The sequence below is a fragment of the Podarcis melisellensis genome (genome assembly GCF_964234715.1).
Source record: "Podarcis melisellensis genome assembly, chromosome: 4".
NCBI classification, from domain to species: domain Eukaryota; kingdom Metazoa; phylum Chordata; class Lepidosauria; order Squamata; family Lacertidae; genus Podarcis; species Podarcis melisellensis.
Genome location: NC_138531.1, coordinates 73579863 through 73604369, shown reverse-complemented (window position 1 = coordinate 73604369; position 24507 = coordinate 73579863). Strand labels below are relative to the sequence as shown.

The window sequence follows — 24507 nt, the reverse complement described above, 5'->3', positions numbered from 1 at the left end:
GTTTTGTATTGCTGTAACCTGCCCTGGGACCTTCTGATGATTACTCCTCCCTCCCTAGCTAACACCTGACATACAATATTGACATCTGTCAGACATTCATTTTCACTGAAAGTGTACAAGGAACGACTAGGTGATCCTAAATCATCCATCTTCTGTGACTGCAGATGGAACAGAAAAACTGTGCAGTATGTGATGCTACATGTATCTTGTTATGTCAGAATGGATGAACCTATGTGCCGTAGTAATTTCAGTCTGCTATGTGCATAAAAAAACTGATCCTTAATTGGTGTATGTCAGACTGAAAATTGCACTTCTGTGGCCATTCTAACATATGCTGCTCCTTAGAAAAGTTATCCGCATAAAAATTGAAGCATGTCTGGTATACTGATAACCACCCGAATGAATTTCTACCCACAAAACACACAAGATCCACTGAAATATAATGTGCTACAGAAATGCATCACAGTGATACCATCATAATTATTCTCCTTTATTGTCATTCTGCAGTTTGAAAAAGGAGCCGGGAGTCACAAGTAACGCTAATTGGCACATTTGCTTTATTTTATTTTATTATTTTTTAAAAACAAACCGGGGTTGTATTCTCATTCTGTGTTTTCCGTTTTCTTTTTTTCTTTTTTCCTTTTTTGCTTTGTTTGTTTTGCCTCCTTTAGTTCATTCCACCATCATCACCATCATCACATTGAAAAGGGGAGAAAAGAAAAGAAAAATGTTCATTCTCTTTTTTGTTTTGTTTTTCCTTTCCTTAACTCACTCAATAGGTTTGGACTCCTCAGATGAACGTAACATTGCGCACACACTTGGAACAGAGAGAGAGAGAGGGAGAAGGAGAGAGAGAGAGAGAGCGCACTCGTGGTGGGCAGACAAACACACGCACGCGCAGATCAAACAATTCTGATACAGTGCAAGAATTTTCCCAAAATGATTGGATCATCATTACCAAAAAACTCGCCATAACAACACCAAGAAACAAAATGTTTAAGCCACACTGTTTGACTGGGATTTTTCCTGCTTTTTTTTTTCTTTAAATGTTTGCCACACAGAGAGAAAAAGGGTTAAGGGTGGGGGGCGCGGAGGGGACAAGGAAGACAGACAGACTCAGCCCAAGGGCGAGCGGGAGAGGGTGAGATTGGAACGAGGGAGGGAGGGGAGATACGGGGAAAGAGGAAGGGGGCACAGGGCAACAGGGAGTCATTTCTTAATGTTCAGGCATTTTCTTGGTCCGCCTTGCTCTCGTCTTCTTTCGCTTCTTCCTGCTGGGCACTTTCAGAAGGTTTGGTTTCTTCTACAGCATCTGAAAGGTATACAAACGCAAAGTTGTAAATACAACCTCGATTCACACATTGACACTAGTGGGGAAATTAGGTTGAGCGACATATTTGGGTGTTCAAGTGAATGACCTTGAAGCTAGGAAGAAGGTTGGCGGAATGCTCCCCTCCCAATGCCCCCCCCCCATGTGAAGGCTCCATTTCAGGCCTTAGCAGGGAAAGATGGCTTCTAAGCACATTTGGCTGAACATTTGGCTAAGCATATTGAGCCCCCTCTTCTGATTGCATGGAGGATTCCAGCTGAGCTCTGCAACTCTGGAAATGGGGCTTTCATGTGCACCTCATCCCCTCTCCACTTTAAGCCTCTACGTGTTCACTTGAATGGCTGACTGAGGCACACATTACTTGTTCTTGTTATAAAGGAACTTCAATACACTAATTCTATGCAGGTTAGAAAGCTCCTGGGCCTAGCTGTTGTGTGTTTGTGTGTGCATGGATTTAGAAATTGTGTAGACCAATAGTCTTAGAAATTGGCAATGCGGACCTAGCTCTGTATACCCAAAAACAACAGCTTCATGTTGAATTGGCAACACAGAATCCTTTTGCTTTGTAACTTGACGTGGCACCAGTTTCTGAATTTATAGGAGGTGAGCAAGACCAAGCGCCATATTATTATTATTTGTTAAATTTGTCTACTACCCTTCACCCAAAGATCATAAAATGGTTCACAACATAAAAATGCAAAATGAGAACACAAAATACATAATAAAAACAGACCAATAACCCTCTTCCATAAACACATTTAAAAGGCCACAGTATTTTAAAAAAACATTTCCCCTTCTTGCAGAGGTGGGCAGAGCCAAAGGCAAGTGTGTGTGTGTGTGTGTGTGTGTGGCAATGCATCTAAATGTTATCTTTGTACAGTAGGCTAGTTTCTACACACATACACACACCTATCTCTTTCTTCTGCATCCAGGCACGCAAAAGGTATTATTAGAGTTCAATGACACATTCAAAGAGGTGTGTGAAGCAGAGGCAGTGAAGGGGATGGCTTGGGAAGAACCCCACTTTGGTGCCCCCATATCTCCTACATGTCCTAGTCTCATGCCTTGCTGACTTCTTTATCCTTTCTAGGCATAGTTATGGGAGAAATGGAGATTCCAACAGAAGCTGATGACTGTATGAAACTGGGAATGATAGTTACGCTGAATTAATTCATTACACTGAGCAACATTAAATAGAGCAGGGGAGGGGGCATGGCAGAAGGGATTGGATACAGAGGGCATGCACAGTATAATAGAAAAATTAAGCTATTACTATTGGGTCACCTCTAAAGACCAAAATAATAATGGAAGCAACTGTAGGTAAACAAACTAGAAAGTGATCTGGGTGACAGAAACATCTAGTCAGAAGAGATCGGGTTTGTAAGACTGAAGTGAGAAAAAGCCAGGTTTCCCTGAACCAAAGCAAAGGAGCATTACTTGCACTGGTGCCATTGACAGCTCTTCCAAAGTAACTTTGGCCTTTGGGAAATCCCTTCATTTTGGCATGCAGGACTTTTTCATGTCAGTTCACCTGGGAACATGGGACTTTTAATAGAAAAGAATTATTGGGTTTTAGTTGAAGATGCATAGAATTACAATTTGGTGGGCAAATGTCCTTGCACATTCAGGGAAAATAGACTTCCTCCTCTGTCTGCCTGCCTGTAATAGCCCTTCCATGGACTTCCTCTTTGCCACTGTTGGAAACAGCACGCTTCAATACATGGACCATTGTCTGATCCAGGAGAGTTCATCTTATCCCTTTGTGGTTTAATAACACTGCTTCCCAAACCATGGTTTGTGGAAGAATTGTAAATGATGGGCACTGAATTAGCTTTCACTCCCAACAATGCAGTAATCTACATTTACTTTCAATACCCACTTCTGCCTCCGCACCCATTCCCAGTTCGAGCAATCTCAACATTTTCTCTCTGAACCAAGGAACAACTTGATAGGTGATTAACACAGAGTTTACTTTTTCTAGTGCATGGAGATTCCAATAACCAATGCTCTTCCTTCACCTGGGAATCACCAGCACTCTTCTGTATCATACTACAGTAAACAAAGAGGCCTTGAGCAGATATGGCAAAATCCTGCTGGCACAGCTTTTTAAGAACCTTGCTTCTTGGTGCACTTTGTAGTTCCTTGAAAGGACAAGGAGGATGTGCACATTCATTTATCAGGAAATGAATGAGTGCTGTGAATAAATACAAACTTGGTTGCTATAAAACTGAGTCAGGTGGGGGGGCACCAGTTCCAACTGAGGGCAGCATTCCCAGCTGTCTCCATCTCCACTATGTGCTAATGGCCTGTAGGCTGAGCGCCAAGTCCTTCTGCTGCCCTACATTGGTGAAATTAGGTTGAGTGGATTTCTGGGTAAAAGACAGTCTCTTGGGATCTGCCCAGCCCTCTTTGACTTGCCAGGATTAATTAAATTGAAGCAGACAATAGCACATTGCCACTGATCTTACTTTCTTTTTGTGGCTGGTGGCTTATGGTTTTGTTTTTATATCTGTGGGATCTTTAAATGATCAACCACAGTGCCAGTAGAAATAAATCATATCAGCACTCTAGATTCCTTCCAACAGCCTCAGAGGATTTGTCCTTCATGGTTTTCATATTTATTGTTGACACTGCTCACTCGGAAACAGCCATTACAATTCCCTTGGCACTCAGCATCAACCACTTGATTGGCTTGCATCCACCTTGACCTTTGCTCTGACCATTAGGAAAGTAGAACAGTGCTTTTATCCCTGGATCTAAGGCACAGCAAATTGGAAGTCAATGGAACTTCACTTTCCTAGAGGCAAGATTTCCATTAGAAAATCTGTGGGCCAAATCTAGCCACATTTCATCAGGTGAGCATTCATCTGTTCCTAGCCTTGTATTTGCCTAGGACTAGTAAAGCTAATGGCTGCATTCACATGTAACGTTAAACTATGGTTTAGCATTATGTTGATGAACCTCCCAAGAGCCCAAGCGAAGTGTCAGGCAGGTGTATTCCCCCTTCCCATCCCTTGCATGCAGGAAGACTTCTCCTAGTTTAGTTTAACTTTCCAAGAGCCAACTTAGCATTACAATCCAGGAATCCTGGTTTGCTTTAAAAAATGGCTAGTTAAACAAGCCAGCTTCATAACCCATATTTGCTTCTAGGAACTATCTTTTGTTTGGTGAATTACAACTGCAGCACATCTAAAAAAGAAGTGGGAAAGCCAAGGCCTTGGAAAGAACCTTAGCCAATGATATTTCTCTCATAACCCAATATGATTTGTTTCTCATGGTAATTAAGAACAAACAGGCTAATGGCTCTGCCAAGTTCAATGGAGCTGCATTAACTAAACACTACATTCTTAAATGTAGTGGGAGACTCTTGAGAGTCCTATGGACTGCAAGAAGATCAAACCTATCCATTCTGAAGGAAATCAGCCCTGAGTGCTCACTGGAAGGACAGATCCTGAAGCTGAGGCTCCAATACTTTGGCCACCTCATGAGAAGAGAAGACTCCCTGGAAAAGACCCTGATGTTGGGAAAGATAGAGGGCACAAGGAGAAGGGGACGACAGAGGACAAGAAGGTTGGATAGTGTTCTCAAAGCTACCAGCATGAGTTTGAATAAACTGCGGGAGGCAGTGGAAGACAGAAGTGCCTGGCGTGCTCTGGTCCATGGGGTCACGAAGAGTCAGACACGACTAAACGACTAAACAACAACAACAAACATTCTTAAATGGCCACTGGATATCTGCTTGTGTATACCAAAGTCTACAGAAATAATAATGGTGAGATTTTGTAATGAAAAGCAAGGATGTTTTATGGCATCAACATATTAGATGATTTTTTTCCCCTTTAAGAATTGATTAAAATTGGAACTTAATTTATGTGTTTTTAGCTGTTTTTTTATTCTGGTTTTATTCTTCATCGCCTTGAAATGATTATATAGCAGGCTACTAATAAATTAATGTCAATAATATTTATTAAATGGCTTCCCCCACTTTTTCCAGGCCTTTGGGGGGCAGCAATTTTGCATGGCACTGTGCCTGAAAAGAAAACACTTTCTGTGAGGCCTTGATCTCACACAGGTCACGTGACTCATGCGGAACTGCAGACCCAGAAGATGGTGCCCCAGTTTTGGGCCACGTCATGTTGGAGGGTATGTCTTCCAGTGTAGCCCAATGTAGCAGATTATAAGAATTGACATGTGAAGTTATTGGAGCTTGCAACCCTGTGGTCCAAGAATGACAAAAAATGGAAATACACACTGCTTGCCATGAATGCTACCTGGGCCTCCAGTGACAGAGATGGATCTAGCAGCAACCACAGATTACCTACTTGCTCATTTAAGATGAGTGTGTTTCCTTCCAGAACAAGCGAAACACCCAATTTCTGGACATACAACAGAACCTCCATCTTGTCAGCTTTAATGTTTTCAGGCCTTATCCAGCCCATTACCACCTGCAGGCACTAGTTCAGCACTGACACAGCTACATCTCTTTCAGATAGAATGGGGATTTGGGCGGAAGGGGCTCTTCAGGTGAGATGGAGCTGCAACACTAGCTTTCTGGCAGCTGGGTCACTGTTAAGAACATCAGTAAAGCCTGTGTTAATGTTTCTGATCATGGAAGCACAGCATAGCCAACGAGGGGCAGGAAGGTCAGTGTGGTGCAAATGCACCAGTGGAGCCAATCCATGATTCCTGCAGATGTGTCTGCACTGCACAAATCTCCCACCCACCTCCTTCCTAGAAAGCAGCAGTGGCACACGTACCAGGAAGGTAGCATTGTGGCTGCACCCAACCCAGAAAGCCACTTCTGGATTTAGCTTCTCCTCTCCAGGAAACATCTCCGGAAAGCCCATTTCACCTGATCCTTCTATAGCTTTCGTTGTGGTCCTATGCAGTAAGGTCAGGTGGTCACCTGTGGTCAGGTGCAGTAAGTCCCATGAAACCCCACAGGACTTACTTCAGAGTAGGCATGTATAGGATTATGCAACCAGTATGAAATAACTGTTGTCTGAATTTGCTTGGCTTCCTCTAACCTCCCAACTCTGTATCATGTCTCTTTGATTAGAAGCTATGGTTATAAAATGCAAACCACCTTGGCAGAAAGGGGGAATAAAAATATATTTAAAAGTAAAGCAAATAAAGAGCTGAAAATAACAGATTCAATAAAACAGGTTGATTGTTGCAGAATAAATGCATCATCTTGGGCTAACTGTACTTCAGGTGACCAGTTTTTAGGAATTACCTTGTATGCTCCCCCCAAAAATGTATATTATACACACTTTATTCCTTCCTTCCCCGTCCCCCACACAAAAGTGTTCTCTAATGTACCTATTTTCCTCAACCTAACAGAAGAGCAGAAGGGAGGTAGGGAGCTCTTTGTGCTATCCTGAGAGATGCTTGCTGTTTCCTGACCCAATTAAGCACTCTCCAAATCCATCGAAGCAACATCCTCCTGACATCATTAATCTGAGTAGATGGAGGCTCTGTTTGGTGTTCTTGCACCATCCTTTCCTCTTGCTAAAGATTGTGGAATAGAAACACCACCGTGTGTGTGTGTGTGTGTGTGTGTGTGTGTGTGTGTGTGTAGTAAATGGGGAGGAGGAGGGAGGCAACACAGGGCGTGTGCTTTTGTATGTATGGGTTGAGAAGGGAAGCGAGAGCACCACAGCTCCATTGCAAGGCATCTCTCACTGTGTCTAGACACCAGCTGCCTGGTCGTCATGGAAACCCTCCAACTTTGGCTGATGGGCAAAAGCAGTAATGTCTCTCCAGAGAAATCACTCAAGGGGGCTGCTGGTGGTGGTGGTGGGAGGGAGGTGAGAGAGAGTGATGCTCTTTGTGAATGTGATGCCTCAACCCTGTTACAACTGCATTCACAGGAGGAAAGACGAGCTCACCCATTCCTCTCTCCACAGCTACCTTCAGCAGAGAGAGAGAGAGAGAGAGAGAGAGAGAGAGAGAGAATGAGAATATCCCGGGCAGCAGAACAAAATGCCTGAGATACGCCTTGCTGCTCATTTCTCCATCCTTCCCAACTCTCATTCTCTCTCTCCCCCCCCCCTCTCTCTTTCTCCCATGCTCACACAGTAACATCAGAGCTTCCTCCACCAGCACAGAAATCTTAATTGTACCTAAAGAAACACCCCAGGGAGGGGATCGCAGACTGTCAGGTACATTGAGGGCTATTTGGAGGGGAAGTTCTCCCTGTTGAATGCTTGCCTCCCCCTCCCACCACTCACTCTCTCCAGCTCCAGAGGAAATAACACAGCACTCCGCCAACAGCGGTTCTATCATCTTGAAGACACATTTCGTCAGCGTGCTTGTTTTATTTCAGTCAGCAGGTAAGGGAGCGCATGGAAGTGCAGGGAGCTGCAAAGCGGCAGCACAGTATGTGGAGATGGCTCATGGATGAAACCCAAAGATTCACTCACATGCAGGACTTGTAGGTGAAGAATCTCCACTTGGAAGCCCCTGAGCCAAATCTGGCCAGCTGTGTGCTCTGAGGGCAGCTCAGAGGTAAAAGAAAATAAGTGGTGATTTGGGGGAATGGACAGTGTTCTGGTCCACCATCCTCACCCTTCTCCCTTGAGTGTTTCTACCTAATTGCTGACAATAGGAGTTGGATGGTACTTTGGAGATTGTCTAGTCCTGTGTTTCCCAAACTTGGGTGGGTCTCCAGCTATTTTTGGACTGTAATTCCCATGATCCCTAGCTAGCAAAACTAGTGGTCAGGGATGATGAGCTTGTTCAATGCAAGATCTATAAGGCTAGATGGAATGACCATGTCCCTGAAGGCAGCCATCCAGCTTATGCTTAAAAACCTTCAGCTAAGGCAGGTCCACCACTTTCAGAGGCAGCCTGCTCCACTGTTAGGCATGTTTTCCTAATGTTTGTCATGCCTGGTCCTGATACCGAGTCCTTAATGGACAAATTGGACACTCCACAGATCAAGGGCATGTTGTGGATTCCCTTGAGGAGCCCTTCAGTGTGGGACCAGCTGAGGTACGCCCCAAACACTGTTCTTTGGGGCTTTTACCTTAAAAAAAAAAGCTCTGATAGACTGTGGTAATGTGTCATCAACAACAACAAAAAAGAGGGAGGAATCAAGAATGCAACAGAACAACATTTACCGAAAAGTTCAGTCAGAAAAGTTCCGAGGCAAGTGGAATAATTGTTTCAAGAACAGTTTGATTGTCGAAGCATGTGAATTCTAATGAGCATGCCGTCACCCTTCAGTCTGTGGTTCACCTTCTGTGGTACAGTCACTTGAGGCATATGTTGTTTTGAGTGTGTCCACAGAGTGCAGGAAACATTAGGGATCTGAAATCTGCCAAGATGGAAATGATTCAAAAGAGGCTTTCTGTGCTAAGTGCTTTTATGTGTGTGGGTGGGTTTGGGTTATAGACTTCCGAAGATCCGTTCTCCCAGACAGAAGCACCTGCATGATATTCCTACCAAGTATGGATTCTGACTTTACCATAACTACAGCTGTGAAGTGTTTTTCACAGCTTGAATTTGCAGGCATGGATATGTTTCCAGCTGTGGGTTGACATCTGGCAGCTGGCAAGGAGATGTTGCATGTACAAGTGTTTAAAAAGCTATTTCTACCCCATGTGGTTGTTCCGCAAAGATTTTTTTTTTTCCTAGCCCTTTGGAGTGCTTATTTTTAAACTCTCAAATTTGTTCTGAGAGAAGTATGTGAAGACTGGTACAAATGTGAATGTAGAGTCAAGTGCTGTACTCCATGAAGGACTGGTCAATGTTTTTACACAGTTGAAGTAGACACAAGTTTACCAGGATGAGACAAGAAGAAATCTTCAATAGCTGTGGGATGCTTCCTACAATATACATTTTATGGGTGTGTGCATGCATAACAGATTTTTTAAAAGTCTTTAATAGTCAGCAGAAGGTGATTAAACATGGACCACCTAAACTTCATGGGACAAGGTATTCCACAGTTTGAGTTGAGCCAATGAAGAAGCCCTAACTATTATCACAGCCAACTGTGCTTCTATCATAGATGGGACACAAACAACAGCCTCACTATTAGATTTTAGGTAGCAGGAAGGCATGCCCTCCAACATTTCTCTGATGAAAATAAGGACGTTATTATTATTGTTATTATTCCCCACCCATCTAGCTGGGTTGCCCTAGTCCAGGTATGACCAAACTTGGCCCTCCAGATGTTTTGGGACTACAACTCCCATCATCCCTAGCTAACACGGATGATGGGAATTGTAGTCCCAAAACATCTGGAAGCCAAGTTTGGCCATGCCTGCCCTAGTCACTCTGGGTGACTTCCAACATATAAAAACATAATTAAACATTAAAAAGCAGGGTTGCCTTCAGATGTCTTCTAAAGGTTGCATAGCTACTTATCTCCTTAGCTCGGGATAAGAATAGGGATGTCCTAAGGAAAAGATGGACATTCTGGGATCAAATCAGAAACCAGGATGGCTTCTGTAAATTCGGGACTGTCCTTGGAAAACGGACACTTAGAGGGTCTGGGAAGGCTGATACAAAAGGAGGCAGTCCTTTATGAGTGCAGGACCCAATCAAATAGTTGTGACTTTGCCCCGAAATACCACTTCAGTTGTAGTCTTCCAGCTCCATAGTCAAAAAACAGCATGCCATTTATGAGTCACCTAAGTATGTATGGCACTCCTTCAGTAGGCCTTAAAATCCTGACTGCTAGGCGTTGCCATGGAAACAAGAGGTGGGGAAGGATTCATGCTATGAGATGGTATTGATCCCTACAAGAGAAAATGACAAAATTGGGATGGGTGTTAAAATGACATCCAGAATCCATTTTTCCATTTTCTGTACAAAAGAGAGAGAGATTGTGCCATTGTTACCATTTTAATGTAATTATTAGAGTTCCATCTTGTCTCCTGAATCAAAGATTGCTAGTATAATACTCAAACTAAAGGCAGAAACCATTGGGTACAGGCAGCCCTGTAAGTGGAAGTTATTAATGTTTGATGTTTTGTTATGTTTTCATATATGTTGGAAGCCACCCAGAGTGGCTAGGGCAATCCAGCCAGATGTGTGGGGTATAAATATAATAATAGTAAATTATTATTATTATTATTATTATTATTATTATTGACTCTTACCTACCTTCCTGATGAAATATATCAATAATGATTACGGCAATATTAAAATGATAATATTAAGACCATGTGGGCTGCAGACTGCATGTGCTTATTTACACATCATTGTCTTTAAAGTGGTTTCAATGCAAGAGATTAACATGGCTACACCTCTGGAAAAAAATCTCACAATTTGTAACTTACAAGAGGAAAGTTCAGCACCCTGTATTTTTCTAAATGCTATACAAAGCACGTGGTCATAAGGGGCAGATGCTTTTCCACTGCATTTTTTTTTTCTTTTGTGTACAGGATTTCTATAATAAAAATTACTTGATTATTGAATTCAGTTTGAACATGAGAACTGTTGAAGGCCTCAATGAATGGAGCAATAGCTGCAGTTCCTTAATTATCAGCAGATGGCACTGTTGCTATTTTCTCACTAAATACTGCGCAATAGGTGCCTAAAATGTTGCTCCAAGGAGCATACCAGAACATCATAGAATCACAGAATAATAGAGTTGGAAGAGACCCCAAGGGCCATCGAGTCCAACCCCCTGGTTTCTGATGTTCTGGGTAACCTATAGCTCTGAGGCTTTTCAAAAGACGGTGCTCCATCACCAACCTATACCTCTCATATAAAGGAGGTGGCCAAGATGACTTTGCCTGTCTCTGCAAATTGGCCAACAATCCAAGTGATAGGCTTTTGCTTGACCTCCTTTCACCTCTGTGTATATCTACAGAGATGCACAGACTTGCAATAGCACTAAAACAAGTTTCAGGAGGAGAAGAGTCAACTGGGCCAATCTATTTGAGGTTGTTTTCATAGTTGAGAGGAATAAGGAGGGAGGATAAACAGAGAGATCTCCTTCTGATATAAGGACAAGCTTAATTAAGGGGAGCCCTTGCTAGTTAAAGGTAAAGGGACCCCTGTTAAGTCCAGTCGCAGATGACTATGGGGTTGTGGTGCTCATCTCACTTTACTGGTCGAGGGAGGCGCCGTTTGTCCACAGACAGCTTCCGGGTCATGTGGCCAGCATGGCTAAACCACTTCTGGTGAACCAGAGCAGCGCACAGAAACACCGTTTACCTTCCCGCTGGAGGAGTGCCTATTTATCTACTTGCACTTTGACGTGCTTTCGAACTGCTAGGTGGACAGGAGCTGGGAGCAAACAATGGGAGTTCACCCCGTCACAGGGATTAGAACTGCCAACCTTCTGATCAGCAAGCACTAGGCTCTGTAGTTTAGTTACTCCTATGTAAAAAGAGCAGGGCATCCCAACCCAATGGTCCAATACCTTGTCATACAAACTTGCTTTTATCTATACAAAACCTCCACCCACCCACAAAATCTTTTCACCTCAGGGGGAAAATGATGTGAAATCAGTACAGTAGTGTTATATCTTCATTTAACTCCCTGTGGTCCAGAAAATTGAAACAAGTGCACAAGATGTTCACAGAATCAAGTTTTCCAAGCATCACTCTAGCAATCTCAGCATGAACTAATAGGTGACTGTGTCAATATGTGTCTGTTTCTTCATTCAAAGACTTGTCCCACTACCTGCTCAAATATTGTATACTGCTGTTTTCCAGACTGTATTCTAGTATTGGTAGCGGTGACTAAATGGATTCTGATAGACCTTTGATAACTGAATGGAATGGAATCAGAAAATGTACAGACACACACCACATGCAGCGATACGTCTACATTACTTTGGTGCAATCCACTGCTATTGAGCACTGTGTATTGCTATGACAAAGGATAGGCCAGTCACTTGGCTCTTCCACCCAATACTGCACTGATCTAAAGAAGGTGACCCACACAATCAACCATGCCCACATGGCTGGGATATCCACATGCTTCTGGAGTATGGGGAAATGACTTCCGTATCTCAGCTGTGTGTAAAGGGAACTACCTTAACAGAGGTATGAACAGTCAGAAGTTCCCTTAGAACTACCAAAATGTTAATGTCAAACCAAGACAGTGCTCAGTAACAGAGTCAATAGCATAGTGTGCAATGCTTTGGGAATACTGTGCTCTGTCATGTGTCTTACTGCTCTTGAATGACCAACTCTGGCCAAGAAAGTAACCAAGCATTCATGGCTGTTCCCTACCCTACCTCCATGAAGTTTTCAGTAATGCCAGTGAAGAAATCACACAACATTCATGTGCCACCAGAGAGACAGATTGACGATAAGTATCACTCCTTATTAACATAATCAAATCAAAATCCAGTTAGTTGCTGTGTTCCATAGTTTCTAGTTTAACATATTGCAATTGTATCACTTTGGTAGGATGTGTCAGTTAAGGATCATACAACAGTTACACCAGACCAGACCTGTGACATGAAGTTAGGAATATTCATGCAAGCATATTAGTTTGTCAAGGATGCAAGCATTATCACTGACTAACATAATTGCTTATGAGGACACAGCATCAGCTACCTTCTCTCACTAATTACCAGCACTTGCAGTTAAGATGGCAGAGGTCAAAATCAGTTGCTTCAGCTCTCAGAGTTATTTGACTTTCGCCATGCAAATGGGTTAAAATCTGTTTTCTTTTAGCAGTTAATTCTGTGTCAGTGTGCCTTAGTAATAAATAAATAAAGGCTGAAATATGCTACCCATCCAAAAACAGATTGCTCCCTACAGGGTCCTGACATTAAACCTCTAGTAGGACCTCAGTAGTACATGCAAACTGTAAGTTTCCTCAGAGAAAAAAAGTGGTAGTGATGGTAGTTGTAATGGTTTGAGCACCAATCCTTTGACAGTTAGTGAGAAAGTCCATTCAAATATATTTTTACCGTTCTTCTGCTCTTGGTGCTCCAGCTGCCAACCCTGGTTGGTTTAAAATTACTCCCTAGTTCAGGCTCTCACAACCTGAGGTCCTCCAGACCTTTTTGGACTACAACTCCCATCATCCCTGACAACTTGCTATGCTGGCAGGGGCTGATGGGAAATGGAGTCCAGAACATCTGGTGGGTACTCAATTGAAGAAAGCTGCTCTAGTGGCACTTAGTCTTAAGCATGACTACTCAGACCCTTTCATGATTACACTTACTCCCTTCAATGCTACCATTAGCTCAAGAAGTGCACCTGTCCCTCCTGCTTCAACTCCCATTGCGTTCAATAGGGCTTACTCCTAAGTAAGAGGTAATAAGATTGCGGCTTTAACCAGAACACAACACAATTAACACACTTTGTTTAAAATCCACACATACAAAATGCACCCACTCCAACTTCAACAAAATCAAACAAGTCGCATAGCTAAGCTTCCAAGGGCATATCCCAGAAAACCCACCACTGCCCTCAGACACTGCAATAAGCACTTATGGAAACACACAATGGCACAAGAGGTTTAATCCTCTTACCCACCATGATCATTTCCTGCATCTGATAATTCTCAAAGGGAAACAACATGTCCTTCAAGAAGAAAAAGCAAAATCGTGAAAGGTGTAAGGAATTTGAAATGAATGAATTTGCACTGTCTCTTGTTGAGCCAAACATGGCAAAACAGGAAGGCATGTTCAGCTCTGATGAACATCCCATACAAGACTGGGCCCAAGTTAGGTTGGCCTGGTTAAAGCTCTTTTACTTTAAATAGCTGTACAGAAGAGGGAATTTCAGGAGGTGTAAGTTTCAGTCTTCTTCCCAACTAGCAAAGGTACAGAAGCGCTGTCCTCTTTTTCACCTGGTCACCCTAGTCCTGGCCCCTAAAACACAAACTGAGTTTTGGGAATGATGTGACAGGATGGTGATCCATAAGACAATCTTAATTAGATTGTTTTCCCTCCGTGAATAACTCCCACATGCCCAGCCACAAAGGCAGTGGTTTTAATGCTAGCATCTGATGGCCTTATACACCCACTCTGCCAGACATATTAATTGCTACCCCCAAAAGCCCAGAGAGGGAATAGTGAGCTCTTGTGCTGAGTCATTGAAGCCCAGGTGTGAAAATGTCATGGTAATTACTTCTGAGTCATGTTAACAGGTGCATTTAATTAGTTCTGGCCCCTCTTGAGAGGAGGGAGGGCAGAGAATTGAGGGATACATCAAAAGAGGCTCTAGTGAGAAAATATAGGTATAGGCAACAAATTTTTGGTTGCAAGGTTTATGCAGAAATTCAGTGGACCATTGGTCCATCTAACTCAACATTGTTTATACTCATTGGCAGCTACTCTCCAGGGTTTCTGCCTGAAAATGCTGGGGACCTAGGACTTTCTACATGCAAATCAGATGTTCTGTAGAAGTGCTCCAGCCTTTCTCCAGTAAAACCATCTATTTTTAAAATCTAGTTAGCATGGAATTCACACTCTTCTATTCTGATGAGATTCATAAGGTACTTTAAGTACCCCATTTATTGAGGGAAGTGCTTGGGGCCATATTTTTTTAAAAAAACTAACAGTGGAATCCTATGCATGCCTATTCAAAAGTATTGCCCACTCTGTTCAGTTAAGTATATATAAGGTTGTAAAGTTAGTCCACATTCTTCAGAAGCAGTGTAAAAGGTTTACACAGAAAGCAGCTACTTCTGTTAAATAGCATACTAGTCTTACATGATGTGGCAAGAGCCAGCTGAGTGGACAATGCAACTCACACCCCAAAGCCATTCATCAGTTTTTCCCATGGGCATTTGTATATCTTCTTAAATGCATCTCAAAATCTGTTATGAAACCATTTTTCAGCACATGAAAGACCCTAATGGAGCTTAGAAGTCCTGTAATGTACTAAAAAAATGAGACCATATTCTCAGTCACCTGTCTCCTGGAGTAGCTTTGCTGAAACCTGATGTTATGATGCCCCTTTGATAAGGTGGGTTTTTGCTTTAACAAAATAAAGGGATAACCAGGACTTACTCATCTTGTATTGAAAGTCGGGACAAGGACTGTATTGCCATGCCACAATTATACAATACGACAAAGGACTACATGTGCCTCTCTTGTTTCTGTATTCATGGAAAGACTATATCTAAGCTTATGGAGCTGCTGTAGATTTTCGGAATAACTGCTGGTCAGTATCTGATTTGTTTGTTTGTTTGTTTGTTTACTCTTCTGACCCTGTCATTCACAAATTGGAAGGCACTTGTGAATTATTCCATAAACAGATGTTCTTAGCCCAGGTGCACTTAGCAGGGATGTTCCGCTATGGATCTTTATGCTGTGAAACAGGTTGAAATGCACATTACAAAGTGCAGCCCATATAACCTTGACTGTTTTCTAATGGATTTGCTCCTTTGAGCACAAAATCCCAAAAGATATTCTAGCAGCTTTTGGTTTTCATCTGAAATGTTTAGCCTATTAGATGCTGGTATTAAGGGATTGTGTTACTGCTGTAAACTACATTGCCATTTCTCAACTGTACACAACAGGCTCTCGGGTCTGTACAATGCATTATATCTCCTGCCTTCTCAAAGCTTAATTTTGTGCTTTTAAGAGCTGCGTGTGTAAGTTATTTTGTGATGGTGGGGCCAAACCTCTCCAGGTATATAGTTATCAGAAGCTAGCTTGAAATGCAGGTGTTGGCAATCTTATTGCTGATATTATAATAGGTCTGATGATATTTAATTGGTCTTATTATTTCAAATTTTGAATTATGGTGCTGGAGGAGACTCTTGAGAGTCCCATGGACTGCAAGAAGATCAAACCTATGCATTCTGAAGGAAATCAGCCCTGAGTGCTCACTGGAAGGACAGATTGTGAAGCTGAGGCTCCAATACTTTGGCCACCTCATGAGAAGAGAAGACTCCCTGGAAAAGACCCTGATGTTGGGAAAGATGGAGGGCACAAGGAGAAGGGGACGACAGAGGACGGTATGGTTCGACAGTGTTCTCGAAGCTACCAGCATGAGTTTGACCAAACTGTGGGAGGCAGTGGAAGACAGGAGTGCCTGGCGTGCTCTGGTCCATGGGGTCACAAAGAGTCAGACACGACTAAACAACTAAACAACAACAACATTGTTTCAAAAAAATCTCCCTTCTGATGCTAGAAATACCTGTTCTGATTGGCTCATCACCTCACTGGTGGTGGGCCAACCAGGGCACCCTACTCATATGCTGACACAAACAAATCCAGTTGCATTCTGACACTTTCTGGAAGATATACAGCTTAATCAACTTATACATGTCTACTCAGAAGTATCCATTATTTCAAGGCACATATTCCCATAGTCTCTTATCTTGTTTATTCTCTATCAACAGTCTGCTTAAACTGTGAAATGCAGATTGATCTTGAATTTCTAACATGCAAAGACTAGCATGCAAGTGGTGTTCAACTTGGAACAAAGCCACTTCACTGTGGCATAGACAATTTTAGGCAGGGCTAGTCAAAGAACAAGGAGGGGTATGTGCATGTGTGTAGAAAATAGCCAACTGTACAAAGTGAAGGGATTACATTCATTGCTCTGACCACTTTTCCTTCTGGCCCCACCCTGCACACTGGCGTGTGGCCCCTGAAAGGTTGCACAGAAGGAGATGTGGCCCTAAGTGTGAAAAAGTTTCTCCATCACTGCTAGAAATTCAGAAACTCTCACCCATAGGTCAATTAACAAAGCAACAAGATTCTCAATCAGCAATTCAACACGAGTTTCAAGGTGTAAATTGGCCTCACTTGCCAATTTCTAAGTCTACCAGTTTACCAGACTCCCATAGGTTTTTCTCACTAGCCTAGCCAAGCAGTATGTCACCCATACAGGGCAAACTGAGCCTGTTGACAACCACCCAGATCCCAATGCAGACTTAATTAAGCAAGACCTTACTATTTTCAGTTAACATGTTCAAGGGAAAGTAGATTTGGAGTATAATCAAGAAATAAAATGAAATGTCGACTCTTAAGAGAGGGCATGCTCTGGATAGACAAAAGGCAAAAGTTATCTTATGTTAGAAGTAAAGATATTTCCAGATGATTCCTGAAGTTAAAAATCAATTCCCCTTTCCGCTTCCCTGGAAGAGATTTTGATTAGCATGGCAGCATGTTCATTCCACCAATAACACAAACCAGTATCAGGACCTGGGATAGCACAGATCCCCTTTAGGACACAGAGCATAAACAGCAGTAGAGAGAATGATTTCTGAACTTCTGAACTATCCTTATTTAGAAGTTATGGGACAACATTTCTATGAGTCCAGCCAGTCAGCAGGCTCTTCTGCATTAAAAGAGTACCTAGATTCCCAATCCCTAGCTCTCAAAAACTTTGATCAAGCTGATCAGAGACAAGCATGTTTGAAGCTATTTCCTCATTGGGATGCAATTAATATGCAGGTTCCTAGGAGGAAATTAGAAAATAATCTCTATCTTGCTATCAGTCTAGCTCTTGGCAGGTGATGTGGAAGCTAGAGACATTGACTGGTTGTTGTTGTTGTTGTTGTTGTTGTTGTTGTAGTTGTAGTTTTTAAAGCACAATCCATCTTTGTGCTGAAGTCTGTTTTGCTGCTCAGGTTACCTGGGGAAGAAAAGGGAGTCCTTTGCAATAGATGACAGCTGGCTTTGAAGTAGGGGTTGAGAAAACCCCTTTGGAACAAAAGGGCTACATGATGAGAGTTGCTTTCTCTAAGGGTGATCTTGGTGATGAAAGATGAGATTATTACAGTAAAGCATACTTTGCTTATGGTAACTGACTCTGCAATCCCAACCTCACTTACCTGTGAGTAAGCCCCATTTCATTCAATAGGACTTACTTTTGAAAAGACATGGGATCGTGCTGCAATAACGTATTCTAAAAATATTCATTCATTCAGACAGTCAAGGCTTTTATATGGTACCCATAATATTTATCCCAGGGCAGTTTACATTGTACAATAAAATTGAGTAACAACAACAATATAATACATACAATTAAACATTTAAAATCAGCAAAAATTGAGATGATTAAATGCCAATTAGCTGTGAAAGCAACAGCTAACACAACATCCTTCCAATACTTAAAATACGTCCAATTAAAATGGCTGAGAGTGTAAATGTGTCTCACCCTGATTCCTAAAAGTTAGCAGAATGGGTGCCTGGCAACTCTCAAATAAGCTGGAATAAGGCATGGGCTGAGTGACATCATTTGGTACTCTACGTCAGGCAGAAAACTGACTTAGGTAAAGTAAAGGTAAAGGTACCCCTGCCCGTATGGGCCAGTCTTGACAGACTCTGGGGTTGTGCGCCCATCTCACTTAAGAGGCCAGGGGCCAGTGCTGTCCAGAGACACTTCCGTGTCACGTGGCCAGCGTGACAAAGCTGCATCTGGTGAGCCAGCGCAGCACACGGAAACGCCGTTTACCTTCCCGCCAGTAAGCGGTCCCTATTTATCTACTTGCACCTGGGGGTGCTTTCGAACTGCTAGGTTGGCAGGCGCTGGGACCGAGCAACGGGAGCGCACCCCGCCGTGGGGATTCGAACCACCGACCTTTCGATCGGCAAGCCCTAGGCACTGAGGCTTTAACCCACAGTGCCACGACTTAGGAAAGCCTAAATGGTACTGTGTCTCCTTATTAAGAGACATAATTTAAAAGGGTACCGAGGAGGAAGCATGTGACTTCCTTAGGAACAGTCAGCAAATCACCAGGAAAGCCCTTCTCCCAAATGTCCAAAGCCATGACTAGGGAACCTGTGAACCTCCTTATACTGTTTAATTATTCTGGGTAAAATTCAAGGTAGCACTGTGGCGGTCGTTCCGTCTGTGCAAGCGTTGAAGCTTGCCAGATGGAACCATCATCCATCTCCTACATGTGCGGTTCTGGGGGGTTCTTCACCCCACTCGTGAGCCAATTATGGGGAGTGCATGGAAGGAGGAGAGTGGGGAGCCCCATTGCAGAAGCCATGACAATGTGAAGGACTTCCGCTGACACAGTTTGTTAAGTGATTCCCATCCTTAAGTAATGTATAGTCCCCTTTTCAGAAAGTTTCTTCAGAAAGGTGATGAAAAATGTTGTTAAGTTAAACAATAACAGTATTATAAAAATGGTGCAGTAATACACAGAAAATAATACAAAGTATTCATAAATAAAACAAACCATCTCCCATCAGCCAGCATGGTTAGGGATCATGGCAGTTGGAAGTCCAGCAACATCGAAGGTTGCCCAGCAATAGTTGTAATACCAGAATACAGGGAAAGCACTTATCACTCCTTGGTATTAAAAATGGAAATGCAATCTATGAGAGGGAAGGAGTATTTGCAAAACATTCATAATTAGCAATAAAGCCAATAAACATTCCTGACCAGAAACAAACAGGGAAGAACAAGGAGTTTTTGGAAACCACACTGGATTTCATTGCACAGGAGAATGCAAGGTTACATATGATTTCAAGTTTAGACATACATGTGGCCCTTGTTATACAGAGCTTGCGAAGAAGGAAATTACACATTGCATAGCTAGATTGAACATTATAGTTAATCCTTCCATTGCCATCACAGGGGAGCCTGTGTGTTTGCTCACTTAATAGAAATCAGTGCATAGATCTCTGGATTAATGCAAGTGAAATTGGAACAGGCACTAAATTTGCTCAGTGTGATAGCAGCTACAAAGCACGGTGTTTCAAATACTCAGATAAAATGGTCACATTAGAACTAGATTTCTTCATACATTTTATATCACAACTGACATTTCCCCGACTCAATCCTGTATGCACAAGTGATACCCAAAGTAGCTGAAATGTGTCTCTTTACCACTATCCTGTATAAAATAAAATAGAGCTTTTCAAACATTTTGAAAACCATCTACAGAGATCCATGTCCACCAGGAATCTGAAAGTAGAATGGAATAGTTATCCATAGGTTCTTGAGATATAAAGACCCCTAAAACAATCTGAGAATGTGGGGCGACAGATAAAGCCTTAATGTAGAACAATGCAGCAAAGATACAGTGCCACGTTAAGAGAGAGAGAGAGAGATTTTGCCAGCTTTACATGCATAATTTGACTTTCCTGAGTACAGAGGCGTACTTTCTTCTTCAGATAGCTACATAACCCTTGAGATCATTGTCACATGAAAACCTGGCCTTTTCCAGCCAGGAGATCTACCATAAATTGTCTTTGTATTGCTTTAGAGCAATAGCTGGTATATATGTGATAACTTTGCAGTGACTTTCAGAACAATCATATCTTCAATTATGCCCAGCAGGCGGGATAGGATCACCTCCTGATCTGGCAGAGGACATCTTTGTGCCACTATAAAAATCTTTATGCCAGCACAGAGATACTTGGGCCTTGGAAGGACATTGATCCTGGTAGTGCCCTTACACAAGACCACTACCACCTGCACAGTGGACATGAAATGTGAGGTGGCAAGAGAGGAACCTAGTTAGAATCCTATGCTCACTCAAGGCTCCATCCCACCCCTTGAGATAGAGCAAGTTATGTACACAAACAAGGTGGCCAGGTGGCTCACAAGTTGACAGAGAAATATCACCAATAGCATAATGGAACTCAGAATAAACGGAGCTATTTCTGAACCTTAGGGGGAAGCAGTTGCATTTTGCAAGTTCAGTAGTGATCCTTATATGAGATAGATTGAGTAAATTCCAAATGTAGGGACTATCCTTACAGGATAGAAGAGAGGGAACCTGGACTTCCTATACCAGGCATCCCCAAACTCGGCCCTCCAGATGTTTTGGGACCACAACTCCCATCATCCCTAGCTGACAGGACCAGTTGGTCAGGGATGATGGGAATTGTAGCCCCAAAACATCTGGAGGGCCGAGTTTGGGGATGCCTGTCCTATACAATATCAGTTTTAAGCAAGCATTTTTGTAAAAGATCAGCGCATGTCCACATCTCTACAAGAATAAGTTGCATGTTTCAATCGCTCCAATGGATCCCGCACAAGAGACATTCCAGCTCAGTTGTGCCAGATGTTAAGAAATAAAAATGATTATTATGATTGTAAGTCCTGAAATATCTTGATTATTGCAGTTACTTGATGCACTAGGCAATTCCTGCATACAGCTCCATTTCAGATGACATCATGGTTTCCAAAACATAGGACAAATAAAGGGAAGGGTATGTCTACTGTCAATGTCACCCATGAGATCATGTCCTTGAATTAGAAGATTGAGGCAGTAATTATAGGAAAATTTATTCCAGATGAACACCACTGCAAAAATGTGGGCTGACCTGCATTTACTTTTTTGTAATAGTGGGAGCCAAGTGTGCCTTGGAAATTAGCCAGCCAATGATACCATCTTGTAGCCAACTAGATTTATTTATTTGTTGGCAGCCTTCCACTACCAATTACAGTGCCAGCCTTTGCTCACTGAAATAATAATGCCAACAATTTTTAGAGCAAGTGTCAGGCATCTCTATGAAGACTCAGGAAATTCCTACGAAAGTTCAGTTCCACCTTTCACACTCCAAGCCAGCTGTCACTGGCCCCTTTAGAGAGTAATGCATGGGGTATACCATAAAGCACCCTCAGGTCATTAAGGGGAGAGAAGGAAAGGATCTACTTTGTGGGAAGCGGATTAAAGGTAGGCACCTGTCTGTGGAGACAGTAGGGTGGAGCATTTATGAGGTGAGCAAGCACCTTTTCATGGTATGCAATGCAAGCAGTTAAGTGGCCCTGCTCACCTTTCAATTATAGTTTAAAGGGAAAGTGAATATTCACTCACCCAATCTATTTTAATTCCACCTTGTATCCAAGAGGGCCCACAAAATGGCATCATCGGTAGACACACACATTTTTATTCCTGTCTTCATTTCACAATTTTATGAAATGTTTGGACAATGTTAATTTAGAGCCAATTAAGCTAAGCAAACATTGATTTTTTGCTCAGCTTAATTCCAAGCAAAAAAAAAGAAAACCCAATCAATTTTCCCCTAATAGCTCAATCAGCTCAATCAATTTCTCACTACTATCCTACAATTCATTCTAATATAATCAATCCTATCACTTTTTGTATTGGCTTTGAAATGGTTTTGCTACCATGAGCCAAAGGGTAGAGGAAAGCCCTCAAACTTCTCATCTGTTCAAGGAAAGATAGGTTTTCTTGCAGAATTCATGGTCTAGTTTTAATAAGTTGAGTCAACTATGTGAACTGCAGCATGTGAACTGTTCAAACAGCCTGGAATTCAAGTATAGTGTTAAACCTTGGAAATTCCTCTTGAAATACCTGAAGATGTTTTGCCTGCCCAGGAGCATCCAAATTTGCCCCTGTTTCTGTCAAATATTTGTTTTGTTGTTTATTGGATTACTAACCCACCCTTCACTGTAAGGTCCCAGGGCAGGTTACAGCAATACAATTAAAACAATATAAAAGAAGTAAACAATTTATATGCAATTATAAAGGCAAGTAAAACAATCTGAAGCAAAAGCAGTGCTATATAGTTTAACCCAAATATAGAAGAGATGGGTCCCACAAAAATACCTGAATTCTCAGAGTCCAAGACAAAGAGGTATGTCTTCAGCATATGGCTGAAACTGTATAATGAAGATGCAAGATGCGTATCTGCGGAGAGGGTATTCCACAATATAGGGGCTGCCACAGAGAAAGCCTGGGCTGCATTTCCTGCACTTCTGAGGGTGGCAGAACTACCAAGAGAGCTCCTCTCCTGAGTCTAATACCCAAGAGAGGCTGTAGGGATGGAGGCAATATTTCAGCTATTTAGGGCGTAGGTTGCTGAATAGTTTGGGTGAACCAGTTCTACCTAGCAATGTTGCCATTTTACTGGGCTGTTGAATCTAAGTTTTTTATTTTGTCATTGTTCCTCTCCTCCAACCCCTTGCTATCTTTCTGATGAAAAACTTCACTGGAGGGAGAAGTTCAGTGACAACTTTAGAGCCAGCCATGGGCAACCTAAGGTTTCTTGGCCTCCTCACAGTGAGTTACACTGGCCTTATTGTAACACAGTGCATACATGGCACTGTGCTTTCATAATACAATCAAAACTGATACATGGCGTAACCAAGCTTCCATGCTTGCGTTGGGTATGGTGCCCCTGTCATTGTTACAAGACAAGCTTCTCTCTGCCGATTGGTTGATTCAGAAAATGAAAGAATGGAATATTTAAATCAGAACTCGGTGGAGAATTGCGCAAGGTTTGGCATAGTTGAGGATGGACCATCTGCCCCCAGTGTCTCTTCACAGACTATATTCCACTGCCCATTTGCTCTGGCACAGTTCCACAGAGATTAATTGGACTACACGGGAGCAAATGAGCTTTGCAGCCTCTTTCAACATGCCTATTGACTGAAAATGCCCCTAAGCACCTTCTTTGCCATCCCTTCCCCCACCTCTTTCTTCTCCCTGGCCCCAGCAAGAAAAGCTCAGTTCCTGCTGAAAATAATTTACCCTTGTCAACCAGAATTGTGAAGTTTATTATACACATAACCTATGTGTCCTTGCTTATTCAGTTCATCCCACTCAAAGTTTTAGATTACTAGCTTTATGGTACTGGAGACATTGCTTTCCCATGAGATTTACAGATCAATTTGGCAGAAACTGTGATTCAAAATCATCTCTGGCCCATCTCCATTGAAGTCATTTGGAATCAAGCCATACGAAAACATGACCCAAGGAGAATGGATACATTTCAGTTTGGCTGCTCTTTCTGCCTGATACGCTGTACATTTTACTATTTGCTTATTGCTGTTTGGAGAATAAGGCTATTAATGGTTACTAGCCATAATTGCTGTGTGGCATGCCCCTAAATAATAATTGTTGAGAATCACAAGTGGAGTGAGTGTTGTTTTGCTCAGGTTCTGCTGGCCGGCTTCCCAAAAACTGCTGGTTGGCCACTTTGAGAGCAGGATGCTTGAGCTAGATGCGGAGAGGGAAACACTAGTAGTTTAAGTCTCCACTATAGAGCCCATCTGCACAATCCCTATGCTGGTTTCAGATTTTGCAATTATAAGCCACCTTTTCTGGGTTATCATACCAAAGTCTATTGTCTTCCCCTTACCACCCTTGCACCACAAACCTCCAGCTGACCTTACCACTATCATTTTGCCATTTTGCCATTTGTGTCCACTCGTCTTACCCTGCATGTGACCACTCAATAGCTTCAATTGGTGGAATTGGCACTACTACAAGTGCCACACAATACCCATTCCACATTAGTAAGAATTCAATCATTTAGTGTGGCAGCACCCACACTTTGGAACTCTGTGCCTCTTGAGATC

The 24507-nt window shown here is 42.4% G+C and overlaps 1 protein-coding gene across 1 annotated transcript in view; it reads right to left on the bottom strand.

Moving 5' to 3' along the window:
* Positions 1–619: 619 nt before the first annotated feature.
* GAP43 (growth associated protein 43) overlaps positions 620–24507 on the bottom strand; it is a 55439-nt gene continuing 31551 nt past the window's right edge. The window contains exon 3 of the mRNA XM_081908569.1: positions 620–1312. Within this exon, the coding sequence (XP_081764695.1) occupies positions 1224–1312 (89 nt within the window). The 3' untranslated portion in view covers positions 620–1223. The remainder of the gene's footprint in view (positions 1313–24507) is intronic.